Source organism: Erpetoichthys calabaricus, chromosome 12, assembly GCF_900747795.2.
Source record: "Erpetoichthys calabaricus chromosome 12, fErpCal1.3, whole genome shotgun sequence".
Taxonomy (NCBI): Eukaryota; Metazoa; Chordata; class Cladistia; order Polypteriformes; family Polypteridae; genus Erpetoichthys; species Erpetoichthys calabaricus.
In genome coordinates, this window is record NC_041405.2 from 36,204,176 (window position 1) to 36,220,935 (window position 16,760).

Here is a 16,760-nt window from a genome sequence, read left to right on the forward strand (position 1 = left end):
ACAGTTGTCTTATTTGCTAAGATCAAAACTTGAACCGTTTTTTTTTAGGTGCGTTCACATATAATACGAAAGCACCTACTGTGGTCGGAATGTCTGTCTGCCTGTCCACACGAACACCATGTCTCCCAGTCGACCAGGTTTCTTTAAATTTGGCATACTTATTCTTCATGGAAATTTGTTGGAAAAGTTCAGTTTCCATTCAGATGTTTCAGGACCCCCTTTGAAAAGCATTGTCAAATATACAAACTCGTCTGTCTTAAAGCAGGGAAATATCCTGTGCGACTCCAATTAGTTTAGTTTACTGTTTCAAATTCATCTTGAAAAAAGTTACTTTAACTTATGTGTTTTTATACTTTCCCCTTTTTACTTATTTGAGAGTTGCTCCTGACAGTAAAACAGTGAAATGCCTTCAGAGTTGTGCATGGTGCTTGATATGCTGTGTGTGGTAGCTGCTCCTGCAAAATGTGTAATCCTCATTTACAGTAACTCACTTCTTCTGCTCCTTGAAATCACAGCAGATAAGTGACATGGTGTTCGTCAGCATAAAAATAAATAAAATGCAAGCAACTTATGTATACAACGTTGCAGAAATGAATGAAAGAGGAAACAAGCTCCCTAACTGTGGCTTGGTGACACTTTATGCATACCTCACAGCTGCATTCTCCACAGATCATGATTTAGTATTTCTCAGACACTATTCATTTATTGAGAAAGTGCCACAATAATTGGCTATCTGTTATGCCTGTGTGCAGCCAACAATTTAAACTTGAGACTTCAACACAGATTTGAAATCTTACTGTAAGTACTTCTTTTGAAAATCTTCATGTTGTTAAGAAAGTTTAATAACAATTAACTACAGACCCTCCACAAATAAGAGCTAATAATGGGGCATTAATCAATGCAATTTCTCATCATTAGAGTTGGACTATCCTGTCAAAAATATTTCAGCCGCTCCCCACTATTTTGGGCTCCATTTTTTACCTGCATGATAAAGTAACATGGTATCACGCAACATGCATTATACAGTATTTTGATATACTTTACCAATTCATGTAATTAAAATCCCTCCTTAATGTTTGGGACAAAGGCACATTTTTCCTTGATTTACCCCTCTTCTCCACAGTTTAAAACTGCAAATTAAACTATTCAGACCTGACTAAAGTCACTCAGACCTTAATTTAAGAATATTTGCATACATTTTGGTCGCACCATGTAAAAATTACAACATGTTTTCTACATGGTCCCCCCATTTCTGGGTACAGTAATAATTGGGACATAGCAAAGGTAGGTATATTAAAGCAGTCATATTTAGTACTTTGTTGCAGTATTAAAGAACTCCTAATTGTACTAAACAACTCCTGTGTCACCTTAGCAGTATGTTTGGGTTCATTATCTTGTTGTAGGATAAAGTGCTGTCCAATGAGTTTGGAGGCATTTACTGGAACTTGAGCAGATGAATCTATACACCTTAGAATTCATTATGCAACTGCTGTCAGAAATTACATCATCACTGTAGATAGGTGTGCCAGTACCTGTGGCAGCCATTCATCCCCAAGCCATAACACCTCAGCACCATGTTTAACAGATGAGGTGGTTTGCTTTGGATCTTGGACATTTCATTTACATCTTCATACTTGGCTCTTTATGTCACTCTTCTTCAGGTTCATCTTTGTCTTATGTGTCCACAAGACCTTTCCCAGTATTCTGCACACTCTTAAATTCTATTTTGCAAACTATAATCTAGCCACCCTGTTTTTGTGACTAACTAGTAGTTTGTATCTTGCAGTGTGGCCTTTGTATTTTTGTTCATGAAGTATTCTGCAGATAGTAGTATTTGAGACATCCACATCTGCCTCCTGAAGACTGTTTCTGATCTGTCATACAGGTGTTTGGGACTTAATGAGTGTTCTTCTTTCATCAGCAGTGGAGGTCTTCCTTGGCATACCAGTCCCTTTGCAGTTACTCTAAAGGGTAGAGACAAACCTTGGTATCTTTTGCCTGCACTAAAGAAGCAATGAAACCCACCTGAGTAATCACAAGCACCTTTGATGCCAACTGTCCCAAACATTATGGTGCCCTAAAATTGGGGGGGTCATTTAGAAAAATTGTTGTCATTTCTACATGCTGTGACCGAAATGTCTGCAAATCCCCTTAAATAAAAGTCTGCAATGCACACTTTAATCATGTGTAATTTTAAACTAATCAGGGAAAAATGTTTCTTTGACAAAACATGTGTGGCACTGTATATTCTTTTATCACTTATTTTTAAGTAATTTTATTTGTATAATTAATAAATATGGAAGGTATTTAGCTATTATTGTCAAAGTAGGTAAAGTGAGTTTGTAACTTCATAATATTTTATCACTGCCTACTGACTCAGTTGTCAACATGGGAACCTGAACGCAAGCAGTAAATTGTTTGCAGAATCTGTTCACTAGTATACCAAAAGGAGCAGAAGCTGTGCACAAACATATTAGCACTGTGGTTTGTGTTGCTACCTAACAACTGAAAACCACTGGATTAGAATTCTCCCAGGTTCTGCTAATGAGGAGTTTGTATGTTCTTCCAGGATTTGTGTGACTTTTCTATGGGTACGTTTTCTATGGGTAGTGACTCTAAAATGGCTCTGTGCGTGTGTGTATGTTTTTGAGTGTGTGTGAGTTTGTGTGCACGTGTGCCACTTTGATAGATTGGCACCCTGTGCAAAGTTAGTTCCTGCCTTGTGCCCAGTACAGCCAGTATGAGCAACTTTGGTTGTATAATAAATAGCTGCATTTGATCAACACAAGGTTGCTTACAAGCCTACTCGGTACTAAAGTAGCTTTGCCTAAACCCTGTTGTAATGTCATTGGACCAAAATTAATGTGTTCTGGACATTTTGGTGAAGTTGTGAAACATCTGCTAAATATTCGCCAGTGATTTGAAATTGGCACAAGTCAAAATAGGCAGTAAACGTTTCTTGAGAATATCAGCTTGTCATGTATGTCTCATGAGGTTCAGTACTACTGTACCACAATGAGTCTGAATAGGGCATGTTTTAGAATTTGTAATTAAGACATTTGTTGAAATGATTCACTTGCAGTGGCCTAGATCACTATAGTTGTCACTGATTTCTACAGAGCTAAGACTGAAGGTTGACAAACTTAGGCCATAGATTGTGAAGACAATGGACAAGGTCAACTTAGCACAGCAAACTGTGGTGGTTCACCATGTCTTTCAGAAGTGATCCCCGAGCATGCATTGTCATTTCAGTGAATCTCCTTACTTGACCGTCCTATAAAAGCCTATTTGGAGATTAAAAATAATGCCAGCCAATGGCAGAACATCAACATTCCTCAAGAGTAATGTTGATTAGACATATTTTTTTCATTTTATAACTTGGAACAATTATACAAATGTGTAATTTGACACTTCTTTTGTTGAATGAACATGAAGTGCCAAGTTTTTGCCTGTGTGAAACTCTTTATGCGTGTATATTCTGGCAGTATTATGTCTATTTCCTTACATTAAGTCAAAATAGTTAAAAATAAGTATGTCTCGTTACCATCCCTATTTATTTTCAAGCACAGGATAGTGATGGGCAATGATCTATTTTAAACTCTGATGGTGGTATCTTTTGTTGTAAATGTTATCTGTTTGACCACACCTGATTTTAGTTTCCAGTCAGTGTTTTTAGTTTACAAGTTGTTCTGTACCTGGCCTTTACATGTGGTCATGAGCAATTGGTAATGGCCATAAGGATGAGATCATGTGTGAAACTAACAAACAGTATAATCCTTAAGCTTGCTCTTTCTGATGGTATGAGTAGCACTCTATAGGTTTGGTGTAGGTTTTAAGTGATTTACATTTCTTTGCTTGGTTGAGAACACCTGCAGATCTCTTTGTAGAAATAAATTTGCTGCACCCTGCTCTTGTGAGAGAAATGACAGATTTTACCTGGAGAAACAGTGCTAAAATATAGTTTTTTTTTTCTTTAATTTGCTGCCATGAAGCAGAGGTGCTGATGTCTATTTTCTTTGTCATGTTCAGTTTGAAAAACGTTGGTTTGTATCTAAAATCCTACCTCTGTCAAAACAGAGAAAGATCTGATATTTTTCAGAAACATAAAACCTATATTAGACTATGTATTGTATTAGTGATATTTTAAATTCTTTTACCTTTTATTGGTGAAGGTGTTACATAGTGTTGGAGACAATGTGAAACTTCTAAAGCTTTGTCCACCCTCTCTTTTGTGAATGTATATGTCCAAATGTACAGGTTTGTGGTCTACTTTTCAATAATTTGAATGTAGTTTTTTTTTTTTTTTTCTTTAATTCAATTTCTAACATGTTGTATGTTTATAGCAATTATATATATTACTAGGGGGGCTTTGTCCCCAGCCCACTTCGCTTGCCAAACCCCCCGCCTGTGCTACGCAACAAGCAACTTCATGTCTCTGTCACTCGCGCATGTTGATTTCACTTTCACAGAACAACAAAATTTTTAATTCTAGCAGATATGCCTCTTCATTGGGAAGAAACACTACTTTTCCCTGACAGCAACATGAATTTGACGATCTACAAGTCTCCGAGTTAAAGTTTAAAGCCAAACAATATCTACATACTTCTGTCATATCACCTATGTCCATATATTCGATCTCTTTTTGCTTTTACCTTTTCGGCAATATCACATTGAATTTTGATTCTGTGTTTGGAATTACATCATGACAACACAACGTATAACTGCCCGTTAGTGAATATTGTTTCTGTCTCTGTACATGAAATGTGTCTGACAATAGCATTCACACAAATGAGGAATGATTGAACCATGTGGTTATGTGGCAGGACTTTTCCAAATCTCTTTGCATAAGCTCTTGTCTCGCGGATCTTGACATTTTCTCTCGCGGGATTTCACTTTCACCAAACAACCAATCTTTTAATTCTTGCAGATACGCCTCTTCATTGGGAAGAAACACTACTTTTCCCTGATGGCAACACAAATTAGACGACTTACAAGTCTCTGACTTAAAGTTTAAATCTCTTTTTGCTGTTCCATTATTTCACCGAGTAATAATTTCCATTTGTTTGCACTAATGCGATCTTTACTATCATTTTTTTGAGACTTTCGAATTTTAGTATTTCCATTTTCTCTTACCTGCTCTGCATGTGTATCGCGCCAATGTTTCTGAATTCTTTATGACATTCTACTTTGTCATCTACTCTTTGTCTTTTATTTCGGGCGTGGTTAAATCTCTTGGCACAAAGTCTCGCCTCATAGGACGTGAAAGTGACTCTCTGAGAAAATCATGTCTCGTCTCCTTCGAAGATTTTTTTTATTATAATAGAGAGACATACTTGCAAGTTTGTAGTTTCTTTTTTAACATTTTAGCATTTGTTTTTTACATTTGCTGCTTGTGTTTTATTGTTTAACTGAATTGTTTAACTTTTATTGTTTAACTGAATAAATTATCAGTCTTGAAATTAAGGTTCTAGGACAAAAAAAATATTAATTTTGAACATGTGTGCTGAATGTTTGTAGGCACTGTAGTCAACCAGTGTATTTTGCCAAACGTGCTTGAAGACAGAGTCTTAAGTATTGTTTTATGGTTTACCTTTTTAAATGTAACATTACTGGCAAGAATAATAAGAAACGTGTGATCATAATACACATTGTGCTTTTATTCATTTTATATACTAGAAAAGTGTCTGGTGCTTTTATTGTGGATTTTGTCTTTTAATTTCTCCTTTGCTTCTGCCAAGTTTGACTAATATCCTGAAATTTACCACAGCTAAACCAGATTTTTCATATTACATTATTTATTTGCTATGTTACATTAATTTTCATTTTGTTCTGAAATTGCTCATGGTAATAGTCTATAAGGTCTGTTGCTGTACTGAATGTCTGCTGTATATTGCCATGTTTGGTACATGTTTTGTTATTATTGCCTTGTAAAGTCTTGTTTTTGTTGCATGCCACCTTTTCTTACCTCAATACTTGAACCTGCTCGTTTCACCATGTCACGCGTATGCTATTGTCTCCAGCCTAGCTCTAGTCAAATATTTAATTGATGAGTGAATCCAGAAACCATGGTCTTAGCAAGACAAATAAAGGAATTAGTTTTAGAGGAGATTTCATTCATGATCTCTGACTTTTAAAAAAGTATTATGCAATTTCTAACCAAGTTTGTGTACATAATTGTATATTAATTATAGCTTTTTGACATGCAGAGAGTTTAGCAATGCTGTTTTGGCATTTTCTTGGGCACTACCATTTTGTGAATCCTGTTGCGATGATGGTCCTTCAGTTGCTGGGACGAGGGGGGTGTTTGCTTTTTCTTCGTTCACTCTGAGTTTGCGTTCTTTGTTTAGTTTTGCAATCTGGTTTAAAGATTAACAAAATTGTAACAAATCTGGTCTCACCTTTCATTCCCATGTAGCTTCTCATTTAAAATATTATTTCCAGTCTTTGAGGTAGTACATCATGTAGATAGCTAGACATAGATAGAAAATGTGCTAACAGTCTTTTATTTGGTTTAGAATGCAATCTATACTAATAAAAGGCAAAGCCTTCACTGACTCACTCATCACTAATTCTCCAACTTCCTGTATAGGTAGAAGGCTGAAATTTGGCAGGCTCATTCCTTACAGCTTACTTACAAAAGTTAAGTAGGTTACATTTTGAATTCTACGCATAACGGTCAACAACGTGCACCATGTTAAACTTTCCTATTTATGGCTCCATCTTCACGAAATTTGGTAGGCGGCTTCACTGCGCTAACCGAAACCGATGTACGTACTTATTTCGGTGGTATGACGCCACTGCCGGCCGCCATATTGAACTTTCCAATGGTCTTTGTTACTTATGGGCCCATCTTCAAGAAATTTAGTACGCGGGTTCCCAGCACTAACTGAATACTACTTACGTACATATATACGTCCATAGCCTGCAGCTTGGTCGCCGTGTGAGGCAGCGTTGGGTTCCCCCATCCCCACGCCTCCCATGTATTTGGCTGCCTGCCTATATAAGGCCGTCCATCAATCCAGTCGGTTAATTCCCTTCCTTGCTTTGCCATGGTATTCACGTCTCCCTGCTGATAACTGCAGCCTTTTTATTTAATCCACAGCTTCTCCGCTGTTTTATTGTTCGTTTATTACGATTATAGTTATTGTGTAGGTATTTTAGACTTAGTTTACATTGTTCAGGTACCCATTTCCTTTATCGTTCCAACCATACCCCCATTAACATGTCTATCGAGGTGATCACCATCGATCAAACAACTGTCACTTACCGAGTGGTTTCCATGCCCAGTGATGGCGACTGCCTTTTCCATTCTCTGTGTTACATATTGCACGGCCATATCAGGCTCACTCTTGATATCCAGAGGAACATTGTGTCTTATGTATCGAATGACTGGGACAGGTTCAAGGTGTGGACTGATGACGGTACAGGAGATAATTATACTACACAGGAGCACTATAAGAGCGAAATGCTTAAACCCTTCACCTATGGTTCTGCATGTGAGTTGATGGCTGCCGCTGAATTGTTCGGTTGTCGCTTTCAAGTGTACTGAAATGGCCAAATATTTTACACCTTTGGACAGTGGATATGAAATGACTAAAATGGCTCTGTTCTCTGAAAGTCTTACCATATAACTCCTGATGAATGTTATTGTAGCGATGCAGTTTTGGACTTTAAACTCCAAGTCTGCCGGTTCACTCCCCACATTTGCCTGACTGAGTGACACTGAACAAGTCAATTAGCCTTCTTGTGCTTCCAATCAATTCGACTCTGTAACTACAAAGTGCAGTGAATATGTGGTTCACCATAGAAAGGCACTATATAAATTAAAGTTTTGTTTTATGTATCTTCTACTGTGTGGAACTTTTTGCCTGGCACTGTTTGCAAGACAGTGTTAGTTTTAACATTTAAATTAGCAATGTGCTTGCACATTATACAGTATATGCATATGTGTTTTCTTTGTATTAGATTACATTTGTGTGCTCCTTGAAGATGGCTAATCCCCAGTTACCAAGATTTACAGTATGAAGATTTGTGATCGGCTGACTGTTTAAAGTTATAACCTGCAATTATTTAATGGATGTTGGCTAGGGTGCTACTCAAGCAAGTCTGCTCCATATCTTTGTTTTAATTAGGTACAGTTAATTTTTCTGCTGTATCTTTTTCACTGTGTTTGCATCCTTATATTCAGGAATACAGTGATAAGAAAAGATTGGCACTGCATGCAGTGCATATGTAGTGCCATCTTATTTTTGTTTGTCTATTTGGTGAGTGTTTGCTTCTGAAATTCGAGCAGCTAATAAGATTTCAAAAAGAATTTAAGAGTAGAGATGTCTGATTTTGAATAAATACAGGAAAACACAGAGACAAACGGTCGTTTTGTTTAAAAATACACCTTCCCATGTAATTAAAAGAATTATCCTTCCTGGGTGAAGTGTATGCTAAATATTGGAGTGTTTCCTGGCTGCCATTAATTTCAGTATATTTATCAGTGCATTAACTTTTGACCCAGCTGATTATTCTTTTAATGTTTAATTAAAAACATTATGAAAATCAGAATGGTCATTGTCAATTCATGAGATTTGATGTATTCAGAGGTCATTCTGATAAGCTTTAACATCACATAGCAATCAGATATATCAATAAAGTAATAAAATATCCATTGATCCTTGTAATAGTTTTTCCATCATTTTTCACTTGGAGGCAAAACATTTGTTCTGTTTTTGACCAAAACCAAAAAATAAAACGGCATTAATCTCCAAAATTTGTTGAGATAGATCCAGGGAAAAATGAAATAATTTTCAGCTCCTAACTGAAATCATTGTTCAGGGTGTATCTTGCTGTAACATGTTCTTCACAATTTACCAAGTGCCTGAACTGAAATGATTTTTCCATTTTTCATTTTCTGCTACTATTGACCGTTTTGCATTGTCATTTTGTGTTTCTTTCCTTGGGAGGAGGTGCAGTGTTAGGGTGCATGTCTACATTCAGTCAGATGTGTGTTTTATGTCATAATTAATCCAATTATAAAAGACCAAGTGCCACTTCCTTTGGCATCTGCATATTGTTTTCAAAGAAAACACTCTTCGGTTGAAGTCAAATATCTTTTGGTGGCATTTTCATTTGGTTTTTGTTTTGTACCACAGTAAAATGAAGAAGACTATTAAGCATTATGTGCTGCCAAAATTACTGCTTAATTAAAACCAAACAACCTATATGGGCAAACTTCACTCCTTTTTTCAGATCACAGCATCATCTCCCTTCAGCGGCATGTGGAAGTTCAAGTTCTTGATGCTTGCCTACAGAGTACCCAGTAGATCAGCATCTATATATATGTATGTATATGTGACACTTTTAAGGTCCTATGATCCTCCTCAACAACTCGGGTCTGCTGATGAATAATGTCTGCTGATGGCATCTCTGCGTGGCATCAAAACTCAATCTGTATTCATTTCTTGTATAGCTTCTAGCTGGTGGTACAAGATGCCAGCCTCTTTTCAAATTTCTGACTCCCTGAATATGTTTAATAAGTTTTTGAAGACTCTCTTGTTTGATGAATTTCTATCTAATTGACATTAGCATTTTTTGTAACCTAGGAATTATAACTTGCTTGTATTATCTTCTAAGCTCTTATTTCTGGTGATCAATTTTGTAACCTTGTCCAGTGACACTTAAAATGTTCCACATACTAATATTTACTTGATTATGCTGCCCTCTTTTGTTAGTTACTTTGGATAAATTTGTCCGCTAATCAAACAAATAAAAATGTAAATGTAAAGAGGTCTGGTAGGTAAACTGTTATTAATTATGAATGTGGCTGCTGAAATTTTACAATATTAAAATATTAAGCTTTCATTTCCAACTATATAATATTAGTTGGGGTATTACACACAGAACACATTTTCGTGTAGCATAACAGTGTACACTTTGGTATGTGTCAGTTGTGAAAACTCAAATATAGATTGATTGCAGGATTTTTTTTAATCTGTGTCCTGTATAATATGTAAAGCAGAAAACATTTTTTATCACTTTTGGTTTAAAAAGAAATGTCAGCTTGGTAACCTTGTGTTTAAACTTGGTTAATACTAGTTTGATTTTAATATATATACAGTATCGCAGTTACTTTGTCTTTTGCCAGAGTAGTGAAGCCTCGGATAGCAACAGTGGAAGAAATGGCAGCATTTCATACTGATTCCTACCTGGAGCATCTACACAAAGTCAATGAGAGAGGTGATGAGGATGATCCAGAATCATTAGAGTATGGACTGGGTAAGCATATTTTTCGTTTGCACTGTAATGCCTTTATTTTTAGAAATATTTTAGACAAATTAAAATTTTCTTATAATGGTTTAGAAGATGGATACATTGATTATAACAAAGAAAAAAAACAAATTATTAAAAAGCAGAAAACAACACTTCTGACTTTGCTGAAGATTAAAAAAAAATAGTCAAAGCCACAATGAGACATTATTCAGATGTATTGCCATAAGTATAAAGAAGCCCCAGTAGTGTTTCCTGGAACTCTTCTGCTGAATAATTCGTTGGAAAAATGATTTAATGCTAGTAAAAGAAATGATGTGAAACATTCTTCATAATGGCCATTAGATTTGTCTTCATTCCCTTTTTTGCTACTACCTGTAGTGGGTCAAGAATGCATCCCATAACTAAACCTGCCAGTTTCTTTATTCAGTGGGCCTTTCTTGAGATTATGTGGCCAGCCCAGCACAGTGCAGCATAGAAAAATCATACTGGCTATCATGGAGTTATTGAATATGTAAAAGATGTCAGCACCCAAGTATAAAGAACACATTTTCCTAATAAAAGAGTCCACATTTCTGTTTTTTGTATAGTTCTTATGAGACCAGACCAGCTTGTCATTGATGTGGATCCTGAAAGTACACCTCCATATCAGCAACCCTGAATAGTGACCTGGTGTAGTGGCTTTTTAATGTAGCAAAAGTCAATAACCAGCTCCATGGGTTTTACTGATCTTGAGACATAGACAATTGTCTTTGCCAGAACAAACAAAGTTCTCCATCTGATTCCTATACTCTGTCTCATTCCCCCTATCAATACACACCATTATTGTAGAATGATCACAGAATTTTTGCATTTGGCTTGACCTGGTGTTATATTTATAGTTGGAAGTGTATCTAGAATAGGCCGTAGTAGTCATGATACAGTGATTATGACACAGCACCTCGACCGTGATAGCTGATACATATTAAATGATTTTGTAATCAATTGTGTATGGAGTCTTAGTTGTATTCCAGTATCATCAAGTGAGTGTGAACGTGGGTTTTTGCAAATGAATCTAATTGTTACTCCAATTAGCGCCTTCTAACTGACAGGCAATGTCTACGTACTTCTCTTCATGCGATTGGTTGGTCCTCAACTCACACGCTTCAATCCTGTGGATTCATGGCTGTTATGACGATGACGGTCAGCCATTGACACTCAAAGCAAAGAATGAATTAGAAAGACTGCGTTTGATGAAAACAAGCTAAAAGTATGCAATTTTCTTTAAAACTCATCAAATTCAGCACTGATTGATTTGCGTGACAGTATAACAACTTTTTTTTTATAGAAAGTAGAACTCGTTATTGACCTGCAGTTAATATTCTTTGATTTTGGAAATTCTGTGTTTGTAATTTTAAACTATCAACTACAGTATTATGCATTACAGTACACCTACGCAGGTGGCATAATAGAAACGCCACTGCTTCACAATAAGCGGATCATGTGTTTGCATCATGGGTACTTCCTGTGTGGAGTTTACAAAGCACTTTGAGTAGTGAGTATAGTGCTATGTAAGTGATCAAGAATTATTATTTTTGGTATACTTGATGATCTGTCAATTTCAAATTTTAAACATGTTTTTTCACCAAATAAAGCACATAGCTTGCCTCCTTATACCTTAACAGTTCCTCATCCTTGATCCAAACAAAACGTTTGTGTTTTTTTTTTTTTACAAAAAAAGGCAAACCCTCAGTGTGCAGTAGACATTGTATTCATGTGTGTTAGCTACTTCTGTCAATTGTTATGGGTTTGTGCACTGATAGCTTTGATAGCATTAATAGTTCTTTTTTTATTCTGTTAAACGCACTTTGTTATGTGCGTGGGTCATATATGACCAAAATATTTATTTTATTTCAGAAGGTAAACAAATATTATTTCTAATACTGTGCACTATTTTGTTTTTATGCACTTCAAGGTGTGCCTAGGTCAGATATAACCATAATTTTTTTTTTATTTCAAAAGTGGAAAAAGTGTATTGCTACTACCTCAGATTCTGATCAATTGTGGCATTTTGTTGTTTTTGTATGTACAACTTTGATATTCTGGTCCCAAATGTGCCCAGATTTAAAAGGGCATTTATTTAAAATAAACATTACTTGTTTTTCAATGCATTCATTTGTGTTGGTTTAAAATTTGTTATTACCTGCTGCTTACCAGCCTCTGAAAATATCTGTCCCAGCTAAAATTCTTGGTTTGAAAATCTGGCATAACTGAATTTATAATTGAATAGCCCTGGTATAGGACATTCCCAAAACACGTGATGTAGACAAATGACATCACTCATTTACCGGATCTTTCAACTGGGTAAATTTTAGACATTTTTAGCAGAGATACTGTTTATGTTAATGGTAAACAGTTTTTTTAGTTGAATAAAGGTGTGGTTCTGTACTAGAATGTATTTTGAGTATGGCTGAATTCCATTCATATTCTGATATTTTAATTGAAAGATCTCTTTCCTATTATTTCCTAATATTGTCAAGAAGACCATAAACTCCTTGGAATTTGTTGATATAATTTAAAGATGTTTTCTGGACTATCATCCAAACTAGCCAGTATCACATCAGGATTACATGTGTTTTTTATTAACAGTGAGCTTCTTTGTCTTAAAATGTACCCTACATTGGTTCTGTCTCTTTAATAAATGGTGAACCATTGGATTACTGGTTAATTGATGATAGTTACTGTTAACTGGAGCATGCTGGCTTAAGGAAGAAGGATTATCTATTAATCTTGTTTAATGTTATCCATTGTATTACTGAAATTATTTTAAAGAGCTAATTTTGTTTTTTTTGTAATAATAATTCCCAGGTATTTAAGTTCTTCTAATCACTTAGGAAGAAACATGGTCTTATCAAACTTAATTTATAATATACAGATTTTATGGAATTCTCCAAGCCAGTTTAACTAATATTGGCAAAAATGAACATGGGTCTGAGATATAAAGCTATATAAATGTAATGAATTATTATTATTATTATTAAAGCCCCCTGTTACTGGCATTACAGAGATATCTTCTGTTCAAACTAGGGCTGCTGTTCAATTGAAAAATGTAATCATTGAAATTAACTGCATATTGATCAAAATTTTATTTGTGTTTCTTTCAAGCATATTAATATTTTTCTATAAAGCAGAAATAACTTTAATATCTTTCTAATACAAAATACAAACACATTTTAATAAAACTTCCATAGGCTTATTAAATTATTCCTTTTAGTTTACTGAACAGTTTTGTGAAACAAATATGTCTTCACATAGAGGCCACAGAGCCCCCAACCCAACAATCCTTTATGCAGTGTATCCATTGTAGGTCCTTACAGTCGGTGACGCTGCAGTTCCCAAACCAGACAATGATGCAGCTGGTTAGAATGCTTTCGATGGTGCCAATATAGAATGTGGTGATAAAGGGTTGGTAGTCCTGCCTTCTTCTGTCCCTGAAGGAAGTGGAGATGCTACTGTGCTTTATTGGCTATGGAGGTGGTGTTAACTGACCAAATAAGGTCATTGACCAGGTGCACACAAAGGAAGTTGGTGTTCTTGACCTGTTCCACTGCAGAGCCCTCGATGTACACTGGGATGTGGACAGCATGGCCTTCCTGAAGTAACAATCATCTCTTTCATCTTGTCCACATTAAGAGACTAATTGTTGCACTTGCACCAGTCAGCCAATAGTCGTATCTCCATTCTCTAAGCTGACTTGTCTCCAGTGCTGATGAAACCTATCACCATTGTGTCATCTGCAAAATTAATGATGATGTTAGAGCTCTATGAAGCCATAGAATCAAGAGTTAGCAAAGTAAACAGAACTGGGCTCAGTACACACGTGTACCTTGTTACCAGAACTAGCAGCCAATGTGTTCACAAAAAAAGGCATCCACTGTTGAAGGATGCAACCCACTTAACAACAGTTTAGTTTTATAATTGCTTTCACCATCTTTCTGCATGGAGGTAAGGCTTTATCTTTGTTTTCACCTAAAGATCAATGAAATGGCACATTCCTCCTTCCTTTTAGGCGCACATGAAGGCGGGCAGGATGATGCCAGTGACAGAGGGCTTGGTAGTTCTTGGAGGTTTTTGGGAACAAGGTTAAGGCAGCCTTTCCTTGAAGGGCCCTTGAGGAGATGGGTTGTCCATTACCTGTCCACTTCTTTTTAAGTCACTTGCTTGCTGACGCTAGATTGAAAGCGGCAAGAAAGCAAAAGAGTTTTGAAAAGTGCACATTTGTAGCTTTATTGAAGTGTGCTGGCTGAGGATTACAAAGGGTACTTCAACAGGTGTGGAAAGGAAGAAACAGAAGTCAGTAAAAGTTCATGGTTGAGCACAGCCTAAGTTTCTTGAGCAGGCATACAAGAGGTTTGCTCACTTCTATAAAGGAACTGGTAACTCTATCTTCAAACAAAGTCAGAGATAAAGTGATCAAAATATAATTTTTAATATTTTTGACATTTTTAATATCATTTTTCAATTGTATTTTGATTCATTTGAACTTTTTAAAACTCCAGTGTTGAACCATGCAGACAGTTACGTCTTAGAATGACACTGTGAGCATAGAATAAGTGATTGCTCTTCCACCTTTCCTTCCCTACCATTCCGCCCCATCTTGTCTCCCAAACCTTGGCTAAGATTGAACAATCTGGCAATGTATAGTAATTTACAACAATAGATTGATCATTAAGCAGTGAAGTTTTATTGATGTCTTAAGGAGAATATTAGGATTTTAAAATTCTGCTTGATAGCTGTCTTAGCCTTTAGATTCCTTAGGTTCTTGTTTTGTAGGGATGTGATATACTGTATCATAAGTCCTATTGAGACTTAAATCTCTGCCATGCTTGACTATACATGATGATTTCAATTGTGTGGCTTTATTTTAATCTTTAATTAGAGCCTTATTTTTATAACTTTCAAATTTATAATGCATCTTACTGTGGAGTACTCCAGATGTAATTTGTATTCACCGGCGTCATATTTATTACCTGTACAATTTCCTTGAAGGAATTCATAAAATTAGGGGGCATGGTAATACAGTGGTTAGTGCTGTTGCCACATGGATCCAGGGTCATTGGTTTGAATCTCATTCCTTTCTCTGGATGCAGAAAAGCCTTTGACCGGATAGAAGGGGGATATCTATTTACTGTATTGTGCAAATGTGGGTTTGCTCCCAATATATCTGTTCGTTTTCTGTGTGAGTTTTTTTAATGGTTACTTTCTCCTGTCTTTCTCCCACAGTCATATTGGCCCTAATGTGATTTAGTTTGACATTGCTGCCAGGTCCTGCCTCTCTTAACCTTGAATTGAATTAAGTGTGTTTGAAAATGTATTTGTATATGTTTTGTAATAAATAGATTCTGTGACTATAAACTCTTTGAGAAGGTAGTTTTGATTTAACAATTATTCCATAATGAAAACTTAAGCTTTGCCAAAGAATTTTAGTGCCTTGCAAACATCCCAGCAGCAACTGAAGATAAAAAAATTAATGCCTGGTTAGTACAGTTATGACTGTATATTATATTTCGAAAAAAAAATAGTACACTATTTGGAACATTTTTTTATTCATTGAAATAATTGGGGGAAAAAAAAACCAAAGATATGTTTTTCTGTCTCCAGGTTATGACTGCCCTGCAACAGAAGGCATTTTTGATTATGCTGCTGCTGTAGCAGGGGCCTCTCTAACGGCTGCCCAGCTTTTGACTGAAAGAAAATGTAGAGTGGCAATCAACTGGGCAGGAGGTTGGCATCATGCGAAAAAGTAAGAGGATAGGTGTTTTCATTACATTTCATTGTATTGCTGCTTTTGTTAAAGGAAAGCACATCTTCCTTTTGCATTTAAAAGGTTAAGTTTATCTTGTATCAAAAAAGTCTGATTTAGCATAAGCCACCCTAAATTCATGGTGTTTTTAAGAGTTCAAGAAGTTTATTGTCATATGCATGGTAAAAAACACTGGTTCAAACCATTCAGTGAAATTCCCTGTGTGGAGAGCTCTTTGAGTAGTTAGAAAAGCACTATATAAATATAAAGAATTATTATTATTGTTACTTTGCCAGTCTCTGTTACACCAAGCAATAAATTAGATAGAAATTAGCCTAAAAGTAATAATTAGGCAGAAATGAGAAAATAATCAGAAAAAAAATATATATATATTCAAGAAAGAAAGTACTCTGTGCCTCTTGCTGCAGACAGGATAACAATCAGTGGAACGGATGGAAAGTGGATTGAACAGTGATGAATGTATTATTCATGAGTCTGATGGCCTGTGGGTAGAAGCTATTTGTGAATCCTGTTGTCCTTAATTTCACACTCCTGTAGCATCTCCCTAATGGCAGAAGTGTGAAGATACTATGTTGTGGGTGTGTACTGTCCTTAATAATATTGTGGGCCCTCCTGATGACCCTGGTAGTATAAATGTGGTATAAATGTCCTGGAGTGATGGGAAGACTGTTCTAGAGATGAAATGTGCAGTTTTTATCAC

At 36.0% G+C, this 16,760-nt stretch overlaps 1 protein-coding gene across 1 annotated transcript in view; it reads left to right on the top strand.

Moving 5' to 3' along the window:
- The window catches only part of hdac8 (histone deacetylase 8), an 89,110-nt gene that overhangs the window by 9,578 nt on the left and 62,772 nt on the right, over positions 1–16,760 (top strand). Inside the window, 2 exon segments of the mRNA XM_051934407.1 lie at positions 10,136–10,266; positions 15,898–16,039. Coding sequence (XP_051790367.1) covers positions 10,136–10,266; positions 15,898–16,039 — 273 coding nt within the window.